The sequence below is a fragment of the Thermobia domestica genome, chromosome 9 (genome assembly GCF_964235325.1).
Source record: "Thermobia domestica chromosome 9, izTheDome1.hap1.1, whole genome shotgun sequence".
Classification (NCBI taxonomy): Eukaryota; Metazoa; Arthropoda; class Insecta; order Zygentoma; family Lepismatidae; genus Thermobia; species Thermobia domestica.
Genome location: NC_137462.1, coordinates 26,226,261 through 26,252,705, shown reverse-complemented (window position 1 = coordinate 26,252,705; position 26,445 = coordinate 26,226,261). Strand labels below are relative to the sequence as shown.

Below are 26,445 nucleotides of genomic sequence, written 5' to 3'. Positions count from 1 at the left end.
CCACTGGAGATGTTGACTGGTACAGTCTGTCTCGATTTTTAACTAATTATTATTAAATTCTTCATGATTTTTAAATTCTAAAATTTCGGGACACCAGTGTGTCGCGACACATCGGTTGAGAACCACTGATCTAAAATATCGAAAACCACAAATTAACGAAAAACAACAGAAGCTACGAGAAAAGGCACAGGATCTTAGTTCCTTCATAAAATGTTAAATTTTCTAAGTCTTATTATTGTTATTTGTTGTATTAGTACCACTGTTTACCTCCTCATAAAAATTAACTTAATCATAAAAATACAGGGTTACGAAATAAATCTTGCAAACAACCATTATGTGTTTGTAACAAAATAAAACCATATATTAAAAGACAACACAAAAGTAGATATTAAAAATAATTAACAAATAACAGGATAACACAAGTTTCAGCATCACAACAACACACAGAAGACAAGAGAATAGTAATAATACTGTATACATTTAGCCTTGTTTTAACGTTTCTTCATTTTGTTTGAAAATGGAATGTTGCAGTTCAGTGCATGATCAGTATGCTCATCATATTGATTTTCAATATAGTCGCCAACAAAACCAAATATCTGCTAATAGTTTTATCAAAACCAGTAGAATGTATGATGGATAGTTTAAGTTGGATAAAACCATGCCCTATTTAAGGGACAGAAATACGTACTCCACTTTACAGCTATTGATAAATTACCTACGTGGATATCCACTTTTGTTGGTAACTATATCATACTTCTATCAATTTTGACTAGACAAAACCCTTTTAAAAATTAAAAATAACTCTACCTTTACAATGGAGATTTTTTTTCTTGCCATTTAATACACTTCAAAATGTACATACTTAGACAAAGAATAGAAAATGAAGTTATTCAAATGTGCAATAGCCATTATATGTATCAACAAACTTGTCACTGTGATGTTAATGATAATTATATATAGCCAGCAAATATTAATGCGCATTTTTCGAGAGCTTAAGTGAGCACGCCAAATTTCTGTTTTACTTATTTTAATACTGTTGGCCGACGAGTTACGACTTTGTACAGGTTAAGTAAGCTGGGTATTATTATCAACGACATACAATAGTAATAATAATAATAATATACAGTGAAACCTCTCTAAAGCGGACAGCCGTGGGGAATGAAAAATTGTCCGCTATAGAGAGGTGTCCGCCTTCAAGAGGTTTCAGTATTTTGTTATGTAAATTAGTGAGCAAGGTAATATATAATTAGAAAAAAAATATTTTTGCATGAATCACGTATTTACGAATATTACATGCATTATCCCTTGTCATCCAATACTCTATGTTCGGGGCACACATGGAAATAACATGTTATAGTTCTCTGCACTTTACACTTATCAGTACTTCCTTCGTTTTCAGTATGGCGCTACAATTTGTAAGGTAATTACAGTCCTGAAGTGTCCTTTTTGAGACAATATATATACCTGACGGCAAAAAATACTAAACTTGACTTCTGGTTGGTTAGAGACTCCAACCGGACAGTAGCATAACGTGTCATCCCTAACGGCGGACAACTGTCAATCACTTTTGTGTCTAAAACAGCTTGGTTGGGAGTTGGATGCAAGCAAAGGACATAAGAGTGTTGTTAAACAGAGACGCTTCATCTGGATTGCTGAGCAGACAGTTGAGGAGGCAAAATGTTGTCACAATGCATCCTTGATGACACATGTATGAATTACTAAAAATATATTTTTACTACACTTTGCAACTTATTTCTAGAGAAAGTGTCCGTAATACGGAGGTAAATAATACTTATAAAAGACAGAAAAGACTGTCCGTGTCCGTACTAGAGAGTGTCCGCTTTAGAGAGGTTTGCCAATATGTTTTTTCCTATTACAGTGTTTGGGGATTACAAAATATGTCCGTTAAGGGAGGTGTCCGCTTTATAGAGGTGTCCATTAGTAGAGGTTTCACTGTAATAGATAATATATCATTAATATATAGGGTTAGCATAAATGATTCATTGTTATTTTCAAAAGTATTAAACCTACATACATGAAAGATATATGAAAAGAATCACAAAGTCACCTTTTTAAAATGAATGAATCACTTACGCTAACCTGTAGGAAAAGTTTTGTTACTAAGGTCATGGAAATATAAACATTTTTGTATATGAAAATAACACATACTGATAGTGTAACGAAGCCTAAATCGTCAGCCGATGATTGATCAAAATAACATTTCATACTGTCGTGTACAGTAAGCTACCAAGTAACCACTTTTAAGACCGCGCAGTAAGTGAATTCGGTCGTACGTCAACGAATACCTGTATTTTGTTTATTTTCGTGTCTCTAATGGTTCATAATGATTTAAATGCTAGCGTTTCTAATGAAAGGCTCTGGTTAACCAAATCTAACACACCCACCTTAGTATTTCGCAATGAAAATATTAGTTTTCAAACAGATTCCAGTTTTCTAGACCGGAATCCTCTAGTTCATAATTCAGGTAGCTTGTCAATAACCTCACGAAGCAATCGCACATATTGTAGTCTAAATGTGCTCATTACAGACTGAGGAGATTGGAAATTAGGCGCGCCAACTTTTAGTGGGTGTCAACAAAATGTACTCTATACACAAATTACGTACAATGGTTGTATGTTTTGAGCCGACCTATTAACCATTATAGAGAAATAGAGAATTTCAATAATTTTAAAATTAAAAAGAAGTTAATTAGGTATTTTTTTTTTCTTATGAACACCATGGGATATGTAGTAAATAACTGAATAAAAATGTACTAACTTCAGTATCCATATGAAATTAACGTTACATTATTTCGACACTCGCTGGTTATCTTCCTAAGACATGACCTAGTGCATTAGACTCCGTGTTGAAAACAGTCTAGTGGATTTCTGGTTATTAAAACACAACTCGATGTTAACTTCAGTTTTTCATAGTATAAGGCGTACTTTTTGCATATAGTGACACCACAATTTGAAAAATTACTGGTTTTTATAAGTGAAACTCTTCAAAGGAAGAACGGTGCTTTAGTGCGGACAAAAGGGATAATTAAATTATCTGAAATTTTGTATATACTTCTAATATAATTATTTTCCGATGATTCACATTCCTGTAACTCTTCTACGATTATTTCACCCTAAGAAGAATATTCCAAGGAGTCAAATGTACTAAGCGATGTATTCCTGAGGAAGATACCAGCAAGTGTCGAAATAATTTAATGTGATTTTCAATTTCATACAGATACAGATATTAACACATTTTTATCCAGGCGAGAAAATGTATTTGAATGAAAGTAAATATGAAATATTGACGGCCTAGCCTTTTTTTTTATCTAGAAAGTAAGTTGTTTGAAACAAGAGATACAACACTTGAACTACAGTTCTGTTGAAGTGACGAAACTACTTGACTCGTTTAGTACATAGTTTAGATTATTCCACTTCTAGGATTTTACTTCATTGTCCATTCTTTCTGCAGCATGATTTTTAAGTATATATATTTCATTTACATACGCACAAAAATACATGAATTTCGTAATACAGTAAAACCTGTCTTCTACAGACCTTTTATTAAACGGAAATATTTCACGGTCCCATGAATTTTGGAGTGAAAAACGCGTTAAATTTTCTTCATTAAATTGAAACTGTCACGCGGACAATGGAAATCAAAACAAGCCCTTCAGCGGAAATTTTTGAGTTCTGGAATGCTGAGTTTAGAAAGTTTTTATATATTCTATGATAAGTTATATATACAATACACAACGTTGTCAGTGATGTACAAACCGAAACAGACACAACGGATATAGATGCCTTACGAGAAGGAGGTGAAGGAAGAAGAGAAATATGGCAGTGAGTTGGAAGAACTGTGTAGACTAAAGACTTATCAAGATGCCGTCAAAAATTGAAAGAACTGCAATAATTTACCTTACGTCGAAATGACACTGATATGTTTAATGCAATTTCTCAAGCTGAAGTGTTTATGGAAAGTCGAGCGGCCAAGCAGTAATGTGAAACTGCTTCTTGACTATTGGAAAAAATAAAGTTAACGTGTATACAGTATTTTTCTGTTCATTGTAAGTTTTGCATGTACTATTTCGTAAGAAAAATAAATACTCCAAATTGACTAAGGTATGTACAGGATCTTATTTTATTTCAGTATATGTATATGCACTTTATTTTAAAGCATAAGTCTACCTTCCTTAGCCGGAAACCTATCTTTAACGGAAATTTTTACGAGTCGCATCGAATTCCGCTAAAGACAGGTTTTACTGTATAACTTTTTTCATCACTTTTATATGATACTAATTAAAAAGTTGCCAACTACTGAAGAATCAACAAATAGCCGTTCGGAACACATCTTTGTCACATCAGAAAAATTGAACATTCCTGCGAATGGAGGATAAAAAGTACATTGTTTTAAATGTTATATTTCACTAAGAAGACACTATATATACATATAAATATATACCTTAATTCTATAAACAGTTTTCACTAAACGAAGTCTCACAATTTATGATGACCGAACTTTGTTCTTGTTTACCTGTCATTATTATGAAATTACTGAGATGAAGAATTTTGTATAAATAGTAGTGCACTCGGATTCACAGATATATCTTGATGCATAGATCTATTTAAAAGTTTTTTTTTCTTTTCAAAATGCATATTATGAGTACTTTTTTAAAGTTATGTTAGTATAAACAAACGAAGTGTTCTTATTAATTGTATATTACGGAAATTTCATTTTCTTACACTAATGTATGGAACTCGTACTAATAGATATAAATTACAACACACTGATTGATAGAAAGAAAGAGAACGAATAATAGTAATTATGAACGATAACAATTAACTCACTGGTAACAGTGTTAATTCGGTCACAATTAAAAATACTTGGCAAATTAATAAATTTAATTTTTCTTAAGGGATATCTTTTTAATAGCCTGTCTTTAAAATACGCGATTTTCATACTCTTGAGTCTTATTACACGCAGAAAATGTTACGTACTTCTTGGAAAATAATCGGTTTATATATGTATTTATGTACTAAATTATGTTGATCTTTACCATACTTAAGTCCGAAGAATCGGTCACACAGATTATTTTCTGAGTAAATAACTTTCATTTTTTGCTTATAGGCTAATTAAAATCCTTGTAAAGGGAGAGAAGGTAAAAAAATTACAGCATGATTAAAAAAAGAAAATAAATAAATCAGTTCTGTCATGGAGGAATTAAGTCTTGTAACAAATCTACACACTTCTGATACACTTAAAGAACATTTTAAAAAATGTTTCGTTGATTACTTCTAAACATCTTTTTTGAGAAGATATATATTTTTAACTAACTAACTGTTAACTCAAAAAAACATTTTTTCAAGAAACTTTTTGCAGTAAATCTATATAAATGTTCGGCAAATAAAGATTTTCTTACTTTCCATACATACATGTACATATACATAAATTATTTATTACGCACATTAAAAAAAGTAATAATGTTCGGTGGGAATGCAGCTAATATACACTAGTTCAAAGATGGATAGTAGATCATGAGAAGGCAAATAACTTGACAAAATTTCGGAAGAGGTAGTGAGTTTGCTATTGATCAAACAGTAATAATACTGTCATATACGTACCTTCCAGGTGAATATTCGATACAGGACATCTGCTGCATTTTAATTTATACATATAACAGAAAAGGCAACTTCTATAGTAAACCTCAATCGAGCCTGATATAATCTTACATCAATATCTTTTCGGCGAATTTCGCTGTCGGCAGCAAAATGTAGCAATCTCCAATTTGATAAAATTTGCGAAGAATGCAGTTACACGTCAGGTCAAAAGAAAGAAAGAAAAAAAAGATACAAAATAAATAAAATAAAAGTTACTTTTCTCGAAGTAAAGGCAGTATTACAATACTCTACAATACATTTGGTTAGTAAACATATGAGATAATATTGACTTTATTTAGTGTTAGTTAACATGGACGGATTATTAACTAAATCAGTTAAGAATTATCAGTCAAAGCTAAAAGGCAAAGTATTGGAGGGAAAAAAAAACTGCTTGTTATAATAACAGAGGGCAGAATATTTACAATTTGAAGTGCGGTGAAAAGTGTTCAAAATATTTTCTTCTGACATGGATATGATGTAAGTTTAGCGTCCCGTCCAGCAGCGAGGCTATATGAGACGTGAACCAACAGCTTAACGTGGGAACTGAGCCCGGGTCTCCCACTGCAAAGGCAAGTACGCTATCCACGTAGCCACGAGGAGCTCAAATTTTCTTCTGACCCTAGGCGCCATAATAATACAAATCCAATTTCATACATAAACATACATATTTTGACCTTAAATAATCTAGGCGCCAGATTCGTATTTCCAGTCGCCATGGCGTCTAGGATTTTTCGAGCTCTGGTGCTGGGAACTACATACAAAACAATATATATATATATATATATATATATATATATATACATATTTTAAAAACACTGGTATGCATTGTGCGCTTATGATATATTAATACATTTCAAAAAATAATATGGTGAAATGTAACTCATGGTGAAAGCAAGAGTTTAATTTAAAGAACTCTTGCTTTTGTAAACATATATATGCATAGCACACAAATTTAACTACACAACTAAAAAATATGTATCAAACTTTAAAATAGTGATAAGAGAATATCCTTAGCAATCCAGCTGTCAAGAACACAAAGTATTACATCGTACAATTGTGTTTCTTATACATGATAATTATTTCTCATACACACGATCTTCCCTGTTTACGATTTCTACAATGACTGGCAAGTTCTTATTTTTGTATTACATCGTTACCTTTTCACTATCTTTCATATTATATATCCTCAATGATTCATGAAGATGGTACCAACCTAAAATAATTGAAAATATTTCTCTAATAGTTTTATGTTTTCATATTCATATATTTTTAACACTAGAGAAATTAAAAGTTTATAATAATTATATAATTAGTCATCATCAATTTATTTTTATAATTATGCTTCTAATGTATAAAACACACTAATAAGCTATGTACAGATCTTAACAGAGAGGACAAGTAATTACTTTAGAGATAATTTCCACATTGTATGAAAATTTTGAAGTTACATATATCATCCGAGAAACTCAACTTCATTCTTTCTATCAACAGCATCAATTTTTCTAGTCATTATTTTTCAGATGTTCTAAAACACTAATTTTACATACTTTTTTTTTTTTGCATAGCTCTAAGAATGCAGTAGTTCTGTCGAACTGCAAAATAATATGTACATTCATGTCCAAAATTATTGTCGCATATCTATAATTGTCTTCTTGTAAGAATATTATTTGATAATAATTTTGCAGGGTACTTTTAATACTGCTACTATGTGTATAATCAGGAAATAGGAAAAGAAATGTAAATACGAAAATTATAATGAGTAAAATGAAATGTTGCTGAATGGACAAGAAAATTCTATTTTCGTTTTATTGTTCTTATTTACTGCTATTTTGACATGAAATTTGTCACATACGTGTCTTTGCCGATTATACACATACTAACATTATAAGAAGTACCGGGCGAATTCGTTATTAAATTTTATCCGTACAGAAACATATTTATAGACATGCGACAATAATTTTGGACATTAGTGTACATACCTTGTTCTGTAGAAGGGTTTATTTGAACACAGCTTTTTTATTTTATTATTTCATATACGTAAATGAGATCAGACCATCGTGATTTTCATGTATATCTTAAGCTCTATTTCTAGGTCGTGATGAAATATTCCTAAGTACACATTTCGACTTTTAAATTTTCGCAAGAGTAGCTTTCTCTCTTAGTAATTAAGTACATTCCTTAGAATAACGCAATTACAATTTATCACCATTACATGTCTCAATTTCAAACTCAACTCAAATCAACGACAGATTTCATTTATGGAATAACTAAAATTCCAACTATTAGAAGCAAATCAACTACTGAAATATTCATAGGCAATGCAAATAATATATCTTCACGTGTGATGTCATGATTATACAGTCATATACATTATTTAGCATGAAATAAGTAATTTCAAAGATGTTGATCACTTGGGCAGTGATTAAAGGATAAAACATTAAGTACAGATGTCACTCTTTAGTATATAATGTGCTGAAACAAAATTTTCTTGAATTCAAGTCAAAACTAAATAGAAGAAAATGCATTTTCAGATTAGTCAAACATCCCAAATCCTACAATACTTTCTTATGACGGCAGGTAAATAAATAAATATATAAATAAAGTTTGTTCTAGCAAGCCGACAGGAGATTGATTAATCTGCTTTGGAATCTTTTGTATACGAAGCGTCGGTCTTACGAAAGAAATACCAAGACCAATATAACTATTGAAAGAAAATGCCTATTCGGCATAAAAATAAAAGAAAACGGTCACAAGAAAGACATTAAGTACTAAAGGATATGGAAAGAAAGGGAAGAGAGTGAGAAAAAGTTGTAGGACGGAATGAGAGGCCTCGTACACACCTAGATCCGGAAGGATGCTGTAATAGGGAGTTCATGACGATGAATATAGTGATTGAGAATAATATGTAATCTGTTGTTCATATTTTAAATCCTAGTAATATGCTGTTTATCAGTTACTTCATTTATTTCCAATTTTTTAAACAATCATTTACTATAGTGTTATAATTTCCAATGTTAATAATGTTCCTTGTTTTAACAACATAAAAAAAAAAAAAGTTCACGAACACTTTCCTATAAAATAAACACTATTTACTGATAGACGACAGATTGCTTTTATATATCTTTCCAAGAATGTTTTAGTAATGCCTATTTTTTGAGTTCTATAAAACATTATGGAGAGCTATTAACCCTTACACGACGTACAATTACAAAATATATAGATATAAAAGGAACTATTCTTCATAAATATATACATATATGTATATTTCAGTTTAATGTATTTAGTATTTAATTCTTGCTTAATTTCTAAAAATTGTAGGAATGTATGATTACTTCTGTACAAAAAAATAACAAACTCAGTGCTAAACATTGGGGTTTATACTATCCTATGCCTATTATAACTCATCTCGGTCATCAGTGTTGTCTTGTTGGGCATCAGAACCTCTTTTATGAAAACCAAGTTTCTCCAAAACTTCATTACATTGTTTCCTGTTCAGTGAATGCAACTGAACTCTTGTCAGTTCCTAAGAAAAGAAAAAAAAGAGCGTTACACGAATATAATTTACGATAAGCGAGAATAAATACATAGAAATAATGATAGAATAATCGACTTATCCTTGTCTACTTCCGGTCTCAGATGAATTTCCAGGAAATCACGGGCTGGGAAAAACCTATCACCCACATATGCAGGACATGGAAATTCATACTGGGCGTTCGTACCTGGGAAAAAGTGTCTCGTATATTGTCTTAAAACTCCAAAGAAACATAGGTTTAGCTATCTGGGTGGACTTACATGAGTCAAAAAGGGGCGGAAAATAGATACACGAAAACAAGACTATTGTATTCAAGTGTCTTTTCTGTTGTCTGCAGTGCACTAATCAGGTGATTGATTGATTGATCTCGGGCCTGGGATGACTTTTATCATTTCGTTTTCACGATGCAACTTAAGGGAGGGGTAAGGATATATATATATATATATATATATAATGATCGAAAAATAACCGATATTAGTGTCGAATCCATAACTTTTGAGTTGTTGAGACGAACAGTGACACTTCCGATGCAGTTTAAAGTGCAAATTCACCCCCTTTATGTCCAATTCTATAGTCTCTCCTTTATGTGTATTCTTCCCGTGCGAAGACCGAGTATTCTGCTAGTAACTCATAACCAACAGCAATTATGGCGTAGATCACTTGCTGCGACAAATACGGCCCCTGTTGGTCATCTACTGCGAGAATGCCACAATTTAAACTCACTGCCGAGGGTTTACCAAGGTATTCGGTTTCAAAATGTACTTGGAACAATGAGTGCTTCCAACAGTGCAAAATAGCAAAATTTAACCCATTTTATTAAGTAGGTATCTTTACTAAGGATAATATTACGAAATTTAACCGCTTTCTAATAGAAAATAGGTGAAATACTTAAGCCTATTAAAGTTCTGAACACCTTTTCATTGTCTTCCGTTTTGTCATATTCCTTTCTCATTTCGCAACAAGACATTTTGAAATTAACTTCGAAGGGCGTATAATGGAAAGGAGGTCTTCGGAAACTGAAAAATGCGTGGTCTTGCAATTACTGAAACGTGTTTTTTTTTTTATCATAAACTAAATTTTAATTTGAATTAATTTGACCTCATTTTACAACAATGGGCTGTTTCAACAATAATCGTAAACGAAATATCAAAATTTCACTCATACCATTCCCTAGATATTACTATGTAAATTATCCGTAGTTAGTTGGTTTTCATTTATTTCTCTTTTTTTTTCAATATTTAATTGATTGTTTTTATGTAATTATTTCCATATAATAACATTGATGATGGTAGCGCCATTCATTGAGCTAGAAACACACTATTTGAAGATCCTACACAACATTAATGAAGGCTAAGCCAATAAAAGAACGACTTTCGTTACCACAGCTTCTTCACGAACTTACCTGGCCATCTTTATCTAATGGTATTAATATTGGTTTTGCTCCACTGATGTGTACAAATTCCACGTTATCGCTGGTTTCAAATTAAGGAAATTTTGAGAACAGAGAAAATAAATAATAGAACTATACAACTATGCAAGGAACAAGAAACATTATTGGGTTGACAAGTTCTGTCCGTCAAGAAATAGGCTGGAATATCTCCTGTGAACTAGTTGTTGTTCACTTGTTGTTGTTTTCAATAATCTTGAGAATGAAATGAAATTTTTGAGTTTGACGTCCCACGTTTATGCCCTTTAGATTAAAGAAGACGAGGGTTAAAGCAAATGAATGATAATGGACGACTTGGTGGAATGAGAAAGTGGAAGGGAACGAGAGAACCTCGAGAAAACCCACGAGCACGATGTTGTCCACCAGAAACTTACTTGGCCGGGGATGGAAGTAGGGACCCCCACACACACCAGAGATAATCATTCTACCTCTGAGCCACCGTGCCCCCTCTAAATAATCTTATTCTCGCTTAATCCATTCCAGGTGGAACCAACAACATTATTGCACACGTTTGCTTGTTGCAGAAAACTGAACGATGTCAAACACAGAAATAATAATAATAATAATAATAATAATAATAATGACTCAGAAAACCAATTGGTCACATTCCACACAGTCAAGAGCCAGAGCACTACAGACACAATAGGCATTGTTTCGAGTGATTGAGACACCATACCAGCCAGTTCAAAAAAGATGTAACAATGCTGCGAAATAGTTTCCAGTGTACCAATGACAACAAAATATTTAGCCATTGCTGGAAAGTAAATTTCTCTCCTTATTTTCACTTCAAAATTGCTTCCTTACCATACGAATGAACGCAAAAAAAATGAAATCTGTAAGTTTTACGTCCCACGTTTTTTGTCAGTTAGGCTAAAGGAGACGGTGATGATGAGAGATGAGTGAAATGGTGGAATGAAGAAAGTGGGAGGAAACGGGAGAACCCCGAGAAAACCCACGAGCACGGTGTTTGTCCACCACAAAGTTCACTTGGCGGGGGCTGGGATCGAACCCGGGACCCCAAGCACCAGAGGTGAACGCTCTACCACTGAGCCACCGCGCCCCCCTCACCAATGAACGCATATTTACTAGTGTATACAGACATATTTAGACCTTTGTTCTGCGGGGAAAGTAAATTTTGTACGCCAGTAAATACGGTAAATATTTATACATATAGATAGATAATAGATGCAACCGTACAAGTTTAGAGATTCGAGATAAAACAAATACAAAAAATAATCAATAATAACCATCTAACTTGATTCTTGCACCTATAATGGATCTATGAAGTTCAATGATGAAGTGAGTTCACAAGTCTGTCTTTTTTTAACTGCTATAGTAATTTCTCACAAAACAAAGTAAATGACATATTAACTTCTTTTTACATATATTGCTTTAAAAAACCTTTAACAATAGTTCTTATACAGTTATTTAAAAAATCTTATGTTTAAGTGGCTTCATCCCGGCGAAATCAAAATACCGCTAATTTTACAGTAATGATGTCATATCTTCAAATAGATAAAAGCAAAATCGAAATGTGGAACAAGAGCGCCCTAGACAATATCATTTTACATGAGATACCGTTATCACGACTCACTTATCTGCTTTCAATTTCGAGCAATTTTGAAAATCGGCATTTATTTTCGCGTTTGTAAACGGCTGAAAACGGAAAGCCACTAGGTGACTTGTGATAACGGTACCTCACGCAAAATATTATTATCTAGGGCGCTCTTGTTCTACATTTCAATTATCTTTTATCTATTTGAAGATATCACATAATTACTGTAAAATTAGCGGTATTTTAATTTCGTCGGGATGAGGCCTCTTAAGAATGAAACGCTGCCAAGTCTTTACTGTTGTTAAATTCCATACCTCTAAACAAAATGATATTTCATTCAACCTCTGAGCTTGATCGGAAAATTCAGTCAAAGGTTAAAGTAACAATATCAAGGAAGCCAATATATGCTAAAAGCTTCATCACCTATTGAAAGTTTTTTTTTTTTTTTTTTCGAATAGTATTACATTAGAACTGAATATCTAACGTTCAATCCGGATGAATGCAACTATGATGGTGTGTTATCTATTTCATTCTATTTCACTCAATGTAGTCAATCTTGATAATCAATCTAAGTTTCCATTCAGGCTCAGAGGTTGCATGAAGGAGGATTTTGCTTATAGATGTTATATTTGGTTACTTATTCTTACATAAATACAAGATTGCTAACTTCTAATGAAGAAGATCGTGTTAAGTAATTACAATGTTGCGTATATATATATATTTTTAGCATGTAATAACTATCCTTAAGTTTTACTATTATTATTAAAGCAAGATATAAACAGAAAACAACAAAAAAAAAGTAAATGCTCTGATTTGAATTTATGTTTTGTGAGTAGTGGAATTCAAGTAGAACTAAATGATATGATTAACCTTAAAGTCCAAATGTATTTATTTCAGCAAAAGTAGTTTGTAAAGCAATCCTCCGTCCATTCAAATACAGAAAATATGAATAGACTGAACTCATATTTGTCTAATTTAGTGAGTTCTATGTTACGTATCTGTTTTTCGAGTTGACGAAAAGTTGCGTTGGCATGCCAGCAATCATTAAAAGGAAATGTAAAAACAATCTGGCTTTTTTTTCTTTAACTAAATGATATGATTAATGAGTTTAGTGTATTAATTGTTTCTCTGTGCTTGGAGCTAGTGAGGATGGAAGCAACAGCAACTTTCGAAAATATTTTTACCGAAATCAACACACTGGCACTGCAAGGGTAGTCATATCATTTAGTTAAGAGAAACGTTCCAAACGGTTTATACATTTGAAGTAAAAGAAATTAATGTGGTGATTTTAATTTGTTTTCTGAAAAGTGGATTAAACTGAATGTCACGTTAATTTCAGTAGTATACTAGAGGTTTCTCCGTTTTTAAGTTGACTGATGAAAGCACCGGAGCTGGCCAACCACATCCCCGGAGCTAAGAAAAATTAAATGGCAATTACCAAAATACCGAAATAGTGTCCTAGTGCAGTCCACTCTCATTTTGTTCCCCCTCCCCCCAATTCGGACAGAATTTTCTGAAGGAAAGTCTGGCAGAAAGGTTACTAAAGTCACTTAAACACTGAACTTCATAGGAGCAATATAGTTGCATTAATCATGTTACAGGCTTGTTTCTTTAAAGAATATATGCCATACATGAATAACTTGATCCTTCACTATAAAAAATACAAGTACACTCGACATAGTACTGATAATATCTTATTAAACACTTGAGAGGCGTTTTTACCATTTTATCTACAAAACTAAAATATTAGTAAGGATACTATTCAGGTATATCTTCGTCAATAAATGCCTTCACTTCTGGCAACCTGTTCAGGTAGCATCCTCGGCAACTCTGCAAAGTGAAACAAAATAATTAGTTAATTTAAAGCTTTACTGCTTCATGTAGTTCATAATTATTTTATTTCTAGGACCCGTCTAGAGCAACGGATGAAAGATTCTTGTTTTCTACGTTATATTTATTTTCTAGTCTCTGATGATAATTTTTACGCCATTTTAAGATTTCCTTGAAATACATTACGTTGAAAGTGAATGACGTGTGATAAAAATGTCCTGCTGAAAGAACTTAAATGAACACATATAAGAAAGTCAGTAGAAGCTATAAAACACATTATTAATTTATAAGTAACTTTACAATGTCTTCAATTTACTGCTCTATGTGATTGTCTCTAAGTGTTTAACCACCTGAATTGTTCCTAAGTCCTAAAATTCACAAAATTTGAGAAATGTTAAATCTCCTGGTTAAGAGGGAGAAGGAGCGCGCCACAGCGGCCGGAATATTGGTGTTCAATTTAACATGGGATCTCAACCATTTTTTTAGGCAAATCAAGATTTCATTTCGTTCTTTCGCAAAAATGTCTCAGTAGTTCACTAAATATGATGCATCTCATTTTAAAGGTGCAATTTGAACGCTGTGCGTGATATTTTCTTCCTATAAATACAGATAATTATAATCCAAATTTCCATAAGACAATGATCAAAATTAGAGGGAAAAGTCTTCTGTTTTTTTACAGTAAGGAAAAGAGCTAAAAACTTCGGACTTTTTTGAGAATGGAGTACTATCTTTGTATTTGTGCGCTACTGTACTATTTTTTCGCTGTTTCCAAAGACATCCATTTCACAATCGATGAGAAATTATATCCATCATCATTCAATCTACAGAAATCAGAATTTTTCGTGTCCACGTACTTGGCCGTCTAACTGCTAGATGGCACTACAGGCATTACTCATCCCACTTTCCTTCTCAGCGGGAGGAAGGAAATCACTGTGAAGAACGGGAACTTCAAACACGAGGAATGGCAAAATTTATGACCTCTTTGGTTGATAGTTTCTGTTTCAGCAGTACAGAGCATTTGTAGATAGTTTCTATGAGAAGAAGTAATGTGTGTTTGTAGCGATCAAGTCAACCTTTCGACAAAGATTTGTGAAGGAGAAGCCAAACCAAAGTCTTCGTTTATCTATTCCAAGAAAGAAATGAAAACTTCCTGCAGGAATGAGAATATACATTATTATAATCTTTAGGGTAGATTAATCCCCGAAATATTCTTTGTTTACCTGTCAAAAAATCAAGAATAATATAAAGCTCTTTCATCAGCTTCTATCGTACAACATACTAGACACTCACATATTATATACATACATACATACACACACACATACTGTATATATATATATATATATATATATATATATATATATATATATATATATATATATATATATATATATATATATATAGTGGCGGATCCAGGATATGATCAAAGCAGAAGGAGCTAAACCATAGTTTCCCTCTTTATCCAGAGTAAACAGGATTGAAGCTCATTTTATCCAGTGTATACCTGAGCGTCAAGGGGGGCCTATAGCTTGTATAGCCACCCTTGGATCCGCGCTTGTATATGTATACTATTTACAGTGCCGGATTTACGTATAAGATAAACAAGCTATAGCTTAGGGCCCCGCTCTCTTGGAGGCTCCAAAATCTAAAGAAAAACTGTATATACATTTCTAAAATATAAGAAAATAAAAAATATATATACGTAGCAACAGTGCTTCCTACTGTCTAACCTACGTTCATGTAATTAATGAGGCTCCTTCTGCTAGTCTGCTTCCTTATCTATTTACGCATGTTTGCTCCTTCTCTTTTCGAAGCAGTGTTTCTTTGATATTGCTTCCAATTCCGGCAGGTTTTACGAAGGGGAGAAGGGTCCTTACTCATTCCAGGCATTCAAACTAGGGACGGGACTACTTGCTTCCAACATTCTGTTCCCCTTATTTCCCGGTCTGAATCAATTGTCTAAAACCCATAAAACATTCAAATTCAAATGTAGATGTTGCTCATCAGTGTCGACACCTAAATATTTCTCAATCAACGGTAGGGGTGTTTGGTACCCTCAATCTGTCTCCCTCTTATTGGCGGAGAAACACTTTATATTCGGTAGTAATTCTTTAAAAAAGCTGTTTAATGTATGTAGTAACGCATAGGAAACTAAATTTTAATATACCCTAGTAGTATAGGAACGCATCATACGGTACCTTAAAAAAAATAAACACCCTATGCCAAGGATGCAAACATTAACAATAATAAAAAAAGTTAATAATAAACATTTTAAAGACATTCCTTCATTAATCAAGTCGCACTTAAAAGAAAAAAAAATTGTTTATGAATGACTAAAAAAAAAAAAAAAAAATGGGATGCGCTCTAATATAGGCGTACAGTTACTTTATAAATTCTTAAAATGACGCGCCTCATTCTTTTTCTTTAATCTTGCATAAACAAAATTATTTTTAACTTTTTAGTGCGAATTGATTGACAAAAAAATGTCTTTAAAAGGTGTTTTATCATCTTTTTATTAGTTGGACACATTTTCCAAATCCTAAAGTGATATTCAACCAGGGAAACCAGGGCTCGTTAAAGGCTAGTGTTTATTTTAGGATAAGGAGTTGAAAATTAAAACATTAAAAGTTGCTTTTAAAATAAATAGATATATTATAAAGTATGAAAGTAACAATGGAATATTGTATTGTCACCGGACTTACGTCGCTCTGCAACAGTTCTTAGTTCTATGACGTCAGGAAATAAGTTTAATTTATATGAACACTTATTTAATGTTCGAAACAAACACCTGTTACGTCCTTGTACACTCATGTTCAAAATGATTGTCGCATATCTATAACTGTCCTCTTGTAAGAATATAATGTAATAATGATTTTGCTGGGTACTTTTAATACTATGTGTACAATCGGGAAATGTATATGTGGTAAATTTCATAGGAAAATAATTATAAATACTGAGTAAAACAAAATGTTGCTAAATGGACACGAAAGTTTTATTTTCGTTTTATTGTTCTTATTTACTGCTCTTTTGACATGAAATTTGCCACATACATGTCTTTGCCGATTGTACACATACTAACATTATAAGAAATACCGGGTGAATTCGTTATGAAATTATATTCCTACAACAACATATTTATAGACATGCGACAATAATTTTGGACATGAGTGTACCTTCCTGAAGAAAGTGATACATCTTTTAATTATATTGTTAATGAAGTGGTCTATTTCACCAAGCAGGGCATATGCTCTCCTGTCCTTCTAAGCCGGTCCCCAAGGCTGAAAGTAACATTGCGGCCCTTTCCTGTTGTAATAGGAAAAACTCAGGATGGTCAGCCACTGGTATCGAACCCAGGACCATTCGAATGTGAAGGCGAGAGTGAGGGTAAATTTGGTGGTCATATTTTGAAAAGAAAATAAGGAAATGGATTCCACTAAAAAAGAGTCACATTGTCTATACATTTCAGATCTTTGTCTGGGTTTTCTGCCTTTCAATTCCAAGTTAAAAAAAAAAAAAAAAAAAAAAAAAAACCCGAAGGCCTTACATAAATTAGAATATCGACCCTCCCGTTTTTTTTTTCCCATTGGCATGGTTCTTCATCTTATATTACACTCTTCCCGCATATTCTGTTATTTACCATAGGTAGAATCCTTTGAGAAAGAGACAGGTGACAAGTGCATTTGTTCTTTATCGTATGTTTGTGACCGTTGTAGATATTTGAGTGGCTCTCTAGACACGGAGCTGACGGCTGATATTATGTTAGTCCCTCTTATTTATTTTTTTCTTCAGTTCTGTTTCTCTTTTAGCCAAAAACAAGGAATTTCACTCTTCTGTCCCATTTGCAGCCATAACCACCCCCCTCCTGCGCTGTCCAACTTTGACCACATACAGGGGAAAACGAAGGAAAAGGAGGGGTGCCATTTGCTTTGAGGACATTTCAGCAACAACCCCATCTGTTGCCAAAATAAGGAAACACTTTGCACTCCAAGGAGAAACTGAGGAAGGCTGATATCTTCGATTTGTCAAGGTCACTTGAGTCCCGGCGACTCTTAATTAGTATTTACAACACCCAAAAATGAATCGAAATCTTTGAGTTTTACGTCCCACGGTTATGTCGGTTAGGGTAAAGGAGACGGTCATGATGAGTAATGAATGAAATGGTGGGATGAAGAAAGTGGGAGGAAAAGGGAGAACCCCGAGGAAACCCACGCACACGGTGTTTGTCCACCACAAAGTTCACTTGGCGGGGGCTGGAATCGAACCCGAAACCCCAAGCACCAAAGCACCAGAGGTGAACGCTCTACCACTGAGCAACCGCGGCCCTCTGAAAAATGAATTGAGGGACATCCACATAAAGCAATAAATCAAAGATATACTGTGGAATTCCGTATAAATTATTAATGTGAATGAAGTTTTCGAAAAAAAAAAAAAAAAAACTTTTAATTGGTTATAAATATAGGAACACTTATTAACGATAATCAAAAACGAAATTAAGTCAAGGAATTCTCTGCACTGATTAGTCTTGAAAAGCAAACAAAAATTACAATAAAAGATGTAAAAGTAAGGATCCGCTGAAACAGTAATAAAAATGGTGCTGATGTCGTTAACCAGAGAGGAAAGAAATATTCAGTTGAAGTAATAAACACGAAGGGACAAGGTAAGCCACTTTTCTTACATTTAGGGAAGGTTAATGTAACAGATCCCAGTAAGGGCAAACGTTTTGAAGATGAAATATTATTACGGTATCCAGTGTCACGTGGATAAAACAGAAAGCGTGCAACATCAACGCTAAGAAATATTGTGTTCCTACTCGAATCGACTTTTTAAGGCATTAACCGAAGAAGTATTTCATTCGTAATATTCACACATGCATGCATAAAATTAACTTTACAAACAAAAATTCGAAGAGTTGTAATTCCTATTCTGAGTAAGAGATATTAACTGCACATCACATATTTTTAGCGCGCCTAAATTAAACCTGCATAATAACTGGTTAACACACAATCTTGGTTTAGAGTGCTCCCGCTCTATTTTACCTGTATTTAAGAGGCCGTGGTGTCTCAATTGTAGAGTGTTCACCTCTGGTGCATGGGATCCCTGGTTCGGTCCCAGCTCACGCCAAGTGAGCTTTGTGGTGGACAAACACCGTGTGCTTAGGTTTTCTCGGGGTTCTCCCGTTTCCTCCCACTTTCTTCATTCCACTATTTCTCATCATATCCGTCTCCTTTAGCCTAGCCGGCATAACCATGGGATGTAAAACTTAGAGAGCTCATTTCATTCTACCTATATTTATGCTTCTCCCTGCTGCGGACACATAAACTCCTTAAATCAATAAAGCAGTGAATTTAAAACCCAGATATACAAATATCCCGCCGTAAAGGTAAGCACTTACTACGAAAAACTATGAGTATTTCTGTAGTCCTGCATTTAACCTTGTTTCTTCCCTTGTTACTGACTCTACAGTGATGACCTATGACCTTGGTTATTCTTATTGTTAAGTCTCATACCAACATTTCATACACGGCACTTCCTCACATTTCCATGCCACCAACAATACCAAATTTTAATACTTTTGTGGTGGTATTTGTTTCAATACAGGACCCAACTTTACAATGTCCGTTCCAACTGACATCCTTATGCACGCAACATAGCACTACATTCAATCAATATACCGTAACAGTCATTATTAAATGATGAAATAATTGAATTTTCCACTTTGCACACCCAGCTTCGTAACACCTCCTGCTCATTACGGACACACAGGCCCTCGAGCTTTGGCTTGCCCTCAAGCGGATTAGATACAATAATAGCTTGTAATAACCACCTAAAACATTGATGACGGTGTCTTTTCTCTCATCGACTCAATTATACCGAACAAGTTTAATCACTAAAGATACAACATCTAATGCCAAATATTTATAAAATAAATACCATTACAGTAATAATGTACGAAAGACACCTATAGAAAAACTAACAATTACAATTAGATTACTAACTCAGTACAAATTAGGACTTGCCATCTAACGTGATTATTTTATTTATTGAACAAATTCCCAGATACAGCATAACTTTGCCATTTTACACAGGGACATGCTAACAAAAAACAAGACAACAATAGCAACAACATAGAAAAAAGTAAAACTATTCCGTCAAAGCTCCTTTAATTGCTCTTTGAAACACTGGGTAGCTCGAAAAAATGTCCACATCAGTTGTTACTTGATTATAACAGTTTGGTATTCTATAAAAAAGAGACCTCTGTATAACAGCCAACCTAGGACGGGCAAGATGGAATAGGTGGGTATTCCGGGTGATGCGGGAAGGGACACGTAAGGATATATAAAATAGATGCTATCCTATTTTAGGAAGGCATAAATCTGCAAATTTTAAGGAAGAGATATGTTACCTGATTTCAAATAGCGTTGTCTAAGCAAAATATCGTGCAAGGTTTACTTTTCGTGCACCACTCCAAATAATTGATGAAATATTACAATTTTTTCAATAATTTGTTTCTTATTGTAAAAGATTTGCACTGGGCGACATGAAAATATCTCACTTGGCATAGACAAAATTCAAGGAGACAACTAGAAGTAGTTGTTGAAAAATTACAATTAATTTTCCAATTTGCTTATAAATATGGCTTTCGGACGTATGACATAAGAACTACAGTGGAAAAACACAAACCAACATGTGCAAGGTGGCAACTAATAAGCACGAATGCTATCTAACCGAGTCAGAAAAGGCTGAAGCCGGTGGGACCGCGCGTTAACGCAGGGGTGCGCCCGAAGGAGCATGTGCACTCATGTCCAAAATTATTGTCGCATATCTATAAATATGTTATTGTAGGAATATAATTTGATAACGAATTCGCCCGGTATTTCTTATAATGTTAGTATATGTATAATCGGCAAAGACATGTACGTGGAAAATTTCATGTCAAAGGAGCAGTAAATAAGAATAAAACAAATATAAAACTTCCTTGTCCATCTAGCAAAATTTTGCTTTACTCATTCTCATTTTCGTATTTATAATTCTTTTCCTATGAAATTCACCTAAAATATACATTTCCCGATTATACACATAGTATCGGTATTAAAAGTACCCTGCAAAATCATTATCAAATTATATTCTTACAATAAGACAGTTATAGATATGCGACAATCATTTTGGGCATGAGTGTACGTCAGCTATGGTTAGGGTTGCCATAAGTCCGTATTTCGTACGGATTGTTTGTATTTTTGGATCCACGTCCGTATCGTACAACGCATGAAATAGGAAAATGTCCGTACTTGAGTTTCTGGTGCTGCCCGAAAATTTCCCGAGTCGAGAATCACTAAAATCTCAGGCGAAAAGAATCGTGTTTTCATCACATAACTTAAAGTTTAGTTACTTTTAATATAGTAGGTTATTTTCAAAAAGTGTCCCATTTTTCTATTCAGGGTTCTTTTGGTGAGATTTAATATACGTAATTTAATGGCATGACTTATTACCAGGGTTGGCAAAAACCATGGTTTTTATTAAAAAAACAAAAAAAAAAAAAAACGGTTTTTTTGGTTTAAATGATTTGCTCTATATATTCATATCATATATGGACAGAAATAAAATTGTTTCGCCTTGATGTTATCATGCAACAACCGGGTTATGCTGGAAGGGGTCACATAAGCTTAAAGTGGAATAAAAACCGCTTCTCGAGTTCCATCCGAGAGAAATTGTCCTCCATTTGAACTCGGAACCAGGACTAATTGGCCAGAAATGCGATACGCCTGCCGACTCACTCACGAAGGAATCCTGATTAAAAAAAAAAAAAAAAAAAAAAAAAAAAAAAAAAAAAAAAAACGTTGTACTGATCTTTACATGCTTCTTAATATAACTGTCAAGAGTCATTTCAGAAGGACAAAAAGATAAAGTTGCACAAGTGAAACCATTACACAGAATTACATATGAAAAATTTCAAGTCATTTCAGAAGGACAAAAAGATAAAGTTGCACAAGTGAAACCATTACACAGAATTACATATGAAAAATTTCAAAGTACGACGGAGTACAGAAGAACTAATTTAGTTCAAGTTAGTTAACAACGACTTTTATTGGTCCAAATTAAAGAAATACACCGACTTAATCTATATATCAATAAGAGAAGTGAATAAAGATACGAATTATTTGAGTCCACTTTGGCTCAGACTCATTTATACATAAATAGATACCAAAGATACTTATTTTACTAAATGCCTCTCGTGGGGTCTGTATGACCCCCCCACACACACACACAAAGTACGGCATTTTTGATGTATTTTATCAATAGTAAACATTGAAACGAAACAATATTTAGAATTTTTCTTCCATTGCAATTACATAACAATAATAACAACTACAAAAAAAATCACAAAATAAACATTTATAAACTTGTAAAAAAAAGTTGATTTTGTAGTATAATCTTTTTGAGTAATGAATGGGGAATTTAGGTCTGAATATAATACAAATAATATACGGGAGTGAAACGTGATAACCCACAAATGTGTGTTCATCAAGATTTTACAAACACTTACACTTTTACGAACATTTTTTTGTTTTTTGGTTTAAACCAGTTGGTTTATTTGAAAAAACCAGCTGGTTTAAACCAGCCAACCCTGCTTATTACATCTGTGTTAATGAAAAAAATTATAAAATATGTTAGTTCCCAATAGTGTTTTAAGTATTACAGTAAACAATTGTGTGATAATAGACAAAGGCAACTTTTAAATAGGAAATTTTAAAATAATTGTTCTGTGTGGACACCGTATCTTTGATGGGTCGTCATTTTAAGGCTTGTCTGTATATCTATTATAAAAAAAAAAAAAAAAAAAAAAAAAAGCAATACTAGCGATGGTGGGTATACGCGTAAGCGAGGATAGTCAAAAGAAGTGGGTTTTAGGAAAGATACGAGTTTCGATAGCACTTGTCATGGTTACATACTGGTAACGCTCTACTTGTAAACATAAAATACAGCTTCTGTACACTGATCAGAAATACACCGACGGTGGAAGATAACACTTAATAGAGTTATCTTCCAAATGCTCTAACTTATTTTACCCATCGTAAAGCACTTGTTATGATTTTACACTAGTAACCCTACACTTGTAAACCTGAAATATAGCTGTATTACTTTGTATAAAATTCTGCCTCCTGCAGAATTGTGTTCCTTATAAATATGTCTTTTCATATAAAGTATTCAATTTTACCTGTAAATCTTCCAGAATTTGTTGCGCAAAACTACACCAGCACCTAAAGTATACGGGGATCTTGCCTCTCACATGTAAAATAAGGTATAAATACGAAATACAAAGTATGCCCTTTACCACGTAGCACTCCGCGAGGTTGTCAAAAGTGCACTTTGAGCAGAACATTCATAGGAACCGATACTCAAGCTAACCTATTGCGTATAAATAGCAGTGATTCAATTTTTCCAATAACACATCCTGTGGCAAACAAACCTGTTTCGCTCAAAGTCCACTCTTACCGACTTGATAAATGAAATATTAGGGAAGGCAGTGTATTAAATGATTCTAGAAGTGTCACAAGCCCGTTCCACACGAAAGGCATGTGTTTTATGCCATATGAAGTGTTTTTCTACTATAATTTCTTATAAGTATATATATATACACAATCGACGCACCTCTCCCCCGCGCGAGGGCAATTGGTCTAAAAGAATTAGATAGCATTCGTGATTTTTAGTGGCCGCGTAGCACAAATTGGTTTATAATATGTTGATTCGTTGTCTATGCACTCTAGTTTTTACGCTATATGACCTTACGCTGTATTTATATGCAGGGATATAGTATACGTAAGACCGTCTGAGTTCCAGAAGAAGCTGGACGCTCATACTTTTAGGGATTATTCATTGAGTATCTACGAACTTAGAAAGGGGGTAACAAACCCACTTTCATTTACTTATCTACTGATACGAAAATAAAAAAGAACGTACCTATTTGCCCTTGTACTTTATATGCTATAGCGCATTACATTATATGCAACAAGGATTTTGGTCTGCATCACGATATAAATTCAAAAATATTTAACATTTTTCGAATCGAAATCAACAAAATTCATTCTAGAAAGTAAAAATAGAATGTTAAGCACATATAATGAAGACAACGCAGTGATTTAATTTGGTAACGTATAAATATATAATATGAAGTATCCTCGCGCACGGAAGACAGGGGGTTCTCATGTATACTATTACCATATGCAGCTCTCGTACAGTACATCTGCGCCCATAATAAAACTACCCTTACGAAACAAACACACTGTAGGACAGTAAGAATGCATTTTCTCCTAAGAGAAGTCTATATTTCATTAATTTAAGGATCCCATCTTAAAATCGGATACTACTATAAAATATTGGACAAAAATCTATCCATTGAAAAAATTTTAAAGTCAGTTCTGGAAACACATTAACATAATCCAAACGTTGTAGGATTGTTCCAACCTGAAAGGGCATAAAATACTTACTTCAACACGAACACTTGCCACATCATCTTTTATTTTCTGTAAGTCATCAGCAACAGAAGAGTAACTCAAAATTAGCAAAAAGGCAATTGGGATATATACTGCCGTTACCATGTTAGTGCAACGAATTTCCTTTCTTAACTGATTATATATTTTAATGAACCTTTAGAATTATAATACTTTCTCGTTCATATGTATTACCAAACAGGCATTTCAGTCAGTTACGCGCATGAAGCGCATGTGTTATATTATGATTGTCTGCTGGGTCAGTGTTGCCATTAATAAGCAGCTGAAAGCACTGAAATATCCAAGGAATATGTAAAAGGAAACTCCTATAAATTGTTAATAATCAAGGTGGGGCTCATTCCGTACCAGTCATTGCCAAATAATGAATACACCAACGAAAAAAAAAAAAAAAAAAGTGCTGTCCCAGTTTAGGTAATCATAGATTTTTACAATTTTCGGAAGAAATGTCTTATGCTATTTTGTAGACTAATGTATGAGTGCTCAAAATATGTCGAGATTTTCCTCTTATAATGAAAAAGAAAGACGAAACGCAAAGTGTGGTCTTAGCCAGTGGTGCTATTCTAATTTTTTAACAATTGGTTCTCTCTCTCTTTGTATGATGAAGAAAGGATGGGAGGCTATATGTATATGAGAGATATATTAGCCAGATAGGAAGATAGATAGATATAATTCTCTTGTGACATGTAGTGACCCCCACAGCATTCAAATGGTGTGACGAAATTATGTTGCACTTTGGATATCTTGGAAACGAATTATCCCAGATAGATGGTTGTCAAAAAGTATTTAAAAGAACTTCATCCAGCAATACAATTGTTAATAATAGTATGTATGAGTTTCAAGTATAAATAACCCTCACTGCTTCACTCATATGATCCCAGTTCTCTTTCTTGATATCTGAGGATTTGAGATTAGGGAATGAACGTCTATACCTTCTTCTGAGAGATCGTGCTTAACCCTATAGCTGTAAGAATTTCTAAGAACAGAGACACTTAAAAAAAATTTACCGTTCTCCCGTTCTCCATTAATCTTCTCGTATATACAGAACAAAGTAATGTTCTTCAAATAGGTCAATTGTTTTTGGCTCTGAAAAATTTGTATTCTACAAGCTCTCCTTCCAGCTGAAGTATAGATGCACACACTTACTATGCTGATAGAGATACAAAAAGATATAGGAATCTTATCTGCATAGTTTATTTTCGATTGCGGTAAATGGGCTCTGCTACTTGAAATTGCCACCGCCCATTTATTCATATATATATATATATATATATATATATATATATATATATATATATATATATATATATATATATATATATATATATATATATATATATATATTCATCCTCACGGCATTGTCAAGGCTCTATATTTGTATTTTACATTTATTATTGCAACCGGGTGTTACTGACTTCCGTATACGGTAGCCCGATCATCACCCTTGTTCTTCGCGCGCACAGTCATTCGAAGAACTGAAAACGTACTCTGTACACGAACAGTTTATGGTTGTGAACTCGGAAAGCCTGGTACTTCTGCTTGTCAAGGTCAAAAAGTGGGAGAAAAAAGGATGTGTAGAATGTAAAGAGGGTGCAACAGTGACTGATGCTTGTAAGGGAACATATTCATTTGTAGTTCGTGCACATTCCGCCTGTAGCGCTACTGTGGCACGACGTATATTGTAACTGTATAACTCTTGTACACCCCTAGTAGGTCTATTCGCGTTAGTGACGACCGAAACTATGTTGTCAGCTCTGACTGCGATAAGGCACTGCCGTGCTGCTTTTCCTTCTTTTTTTTCCCCTTTTCCATTTGTGAGACGCCAAACATGTTGTTTTTGCTTGTTGCACGCGCTGAACGTGTTTCGGCGAGCGAAGTATTTAAGAAGTTGACTACATATTCTTGTTTGCGATAGTTTT

The 26,445-nt window shown here is 33.6% G+C and overlaps 1 protein-coding gene across 1 annotated transcript; it reads right to left on the bottom strand.

Moving 5' to 3' along the window:
- Positions 1 to 2,774: 2,774 nt before the first annotated feature.
- Positions 2,775 to 24,764, bottom strand: LOC145694488 (selenoprotein M-like). Its single transcript, XM_081770786.1, has 4 exons — positions 24,506 to 24,764; positions 13,951 to 14,021; positions 10,592 to 10,661; positions 2,775 to 9,180 (listed from the first exon to the last, which is right to left on the bottom strand). Exons 1-4 carry the CDS (start codon positions 24,614 to 24,616, stop codon positions 9,052 to 9,054), a joined length of 381 nt encoding a protein of 126 aa, XP_081626912.1. The 5' UTR covers positions 24,617 to 24,764; the 3' UTR covers positions 2,775 to 9,051.
- Between the last annotated feature and the right edge of the window lie 1,681 nt (positions 24,765 to 26,445).

Excerpts from the sequence above, each read along its gene's own strand:
- LOC145694488 (XM_081770786.1), bottom strand. The coding sequence starts at position 24,616 with ATGGTAACGGCAGTATATATCCCAATTGCCTTTTTGCTAATTTTGAGT. Across the intron at positions 14,022-24,505 it reads TGGCAAGTGTTCGTGTTGAA|AGTTGCCGAGGATGCTACCT; the intron begins GTAAGTATTTTA and ends TTCACTTTGCAG. Across the intron at positions 10,662-13,950 it reads GACGAAGATATACCTGAATA|CGATAACGTGGAATTTGTAC; the intron begins GTATCCTTACTA and ends ATTTGAAACCAG.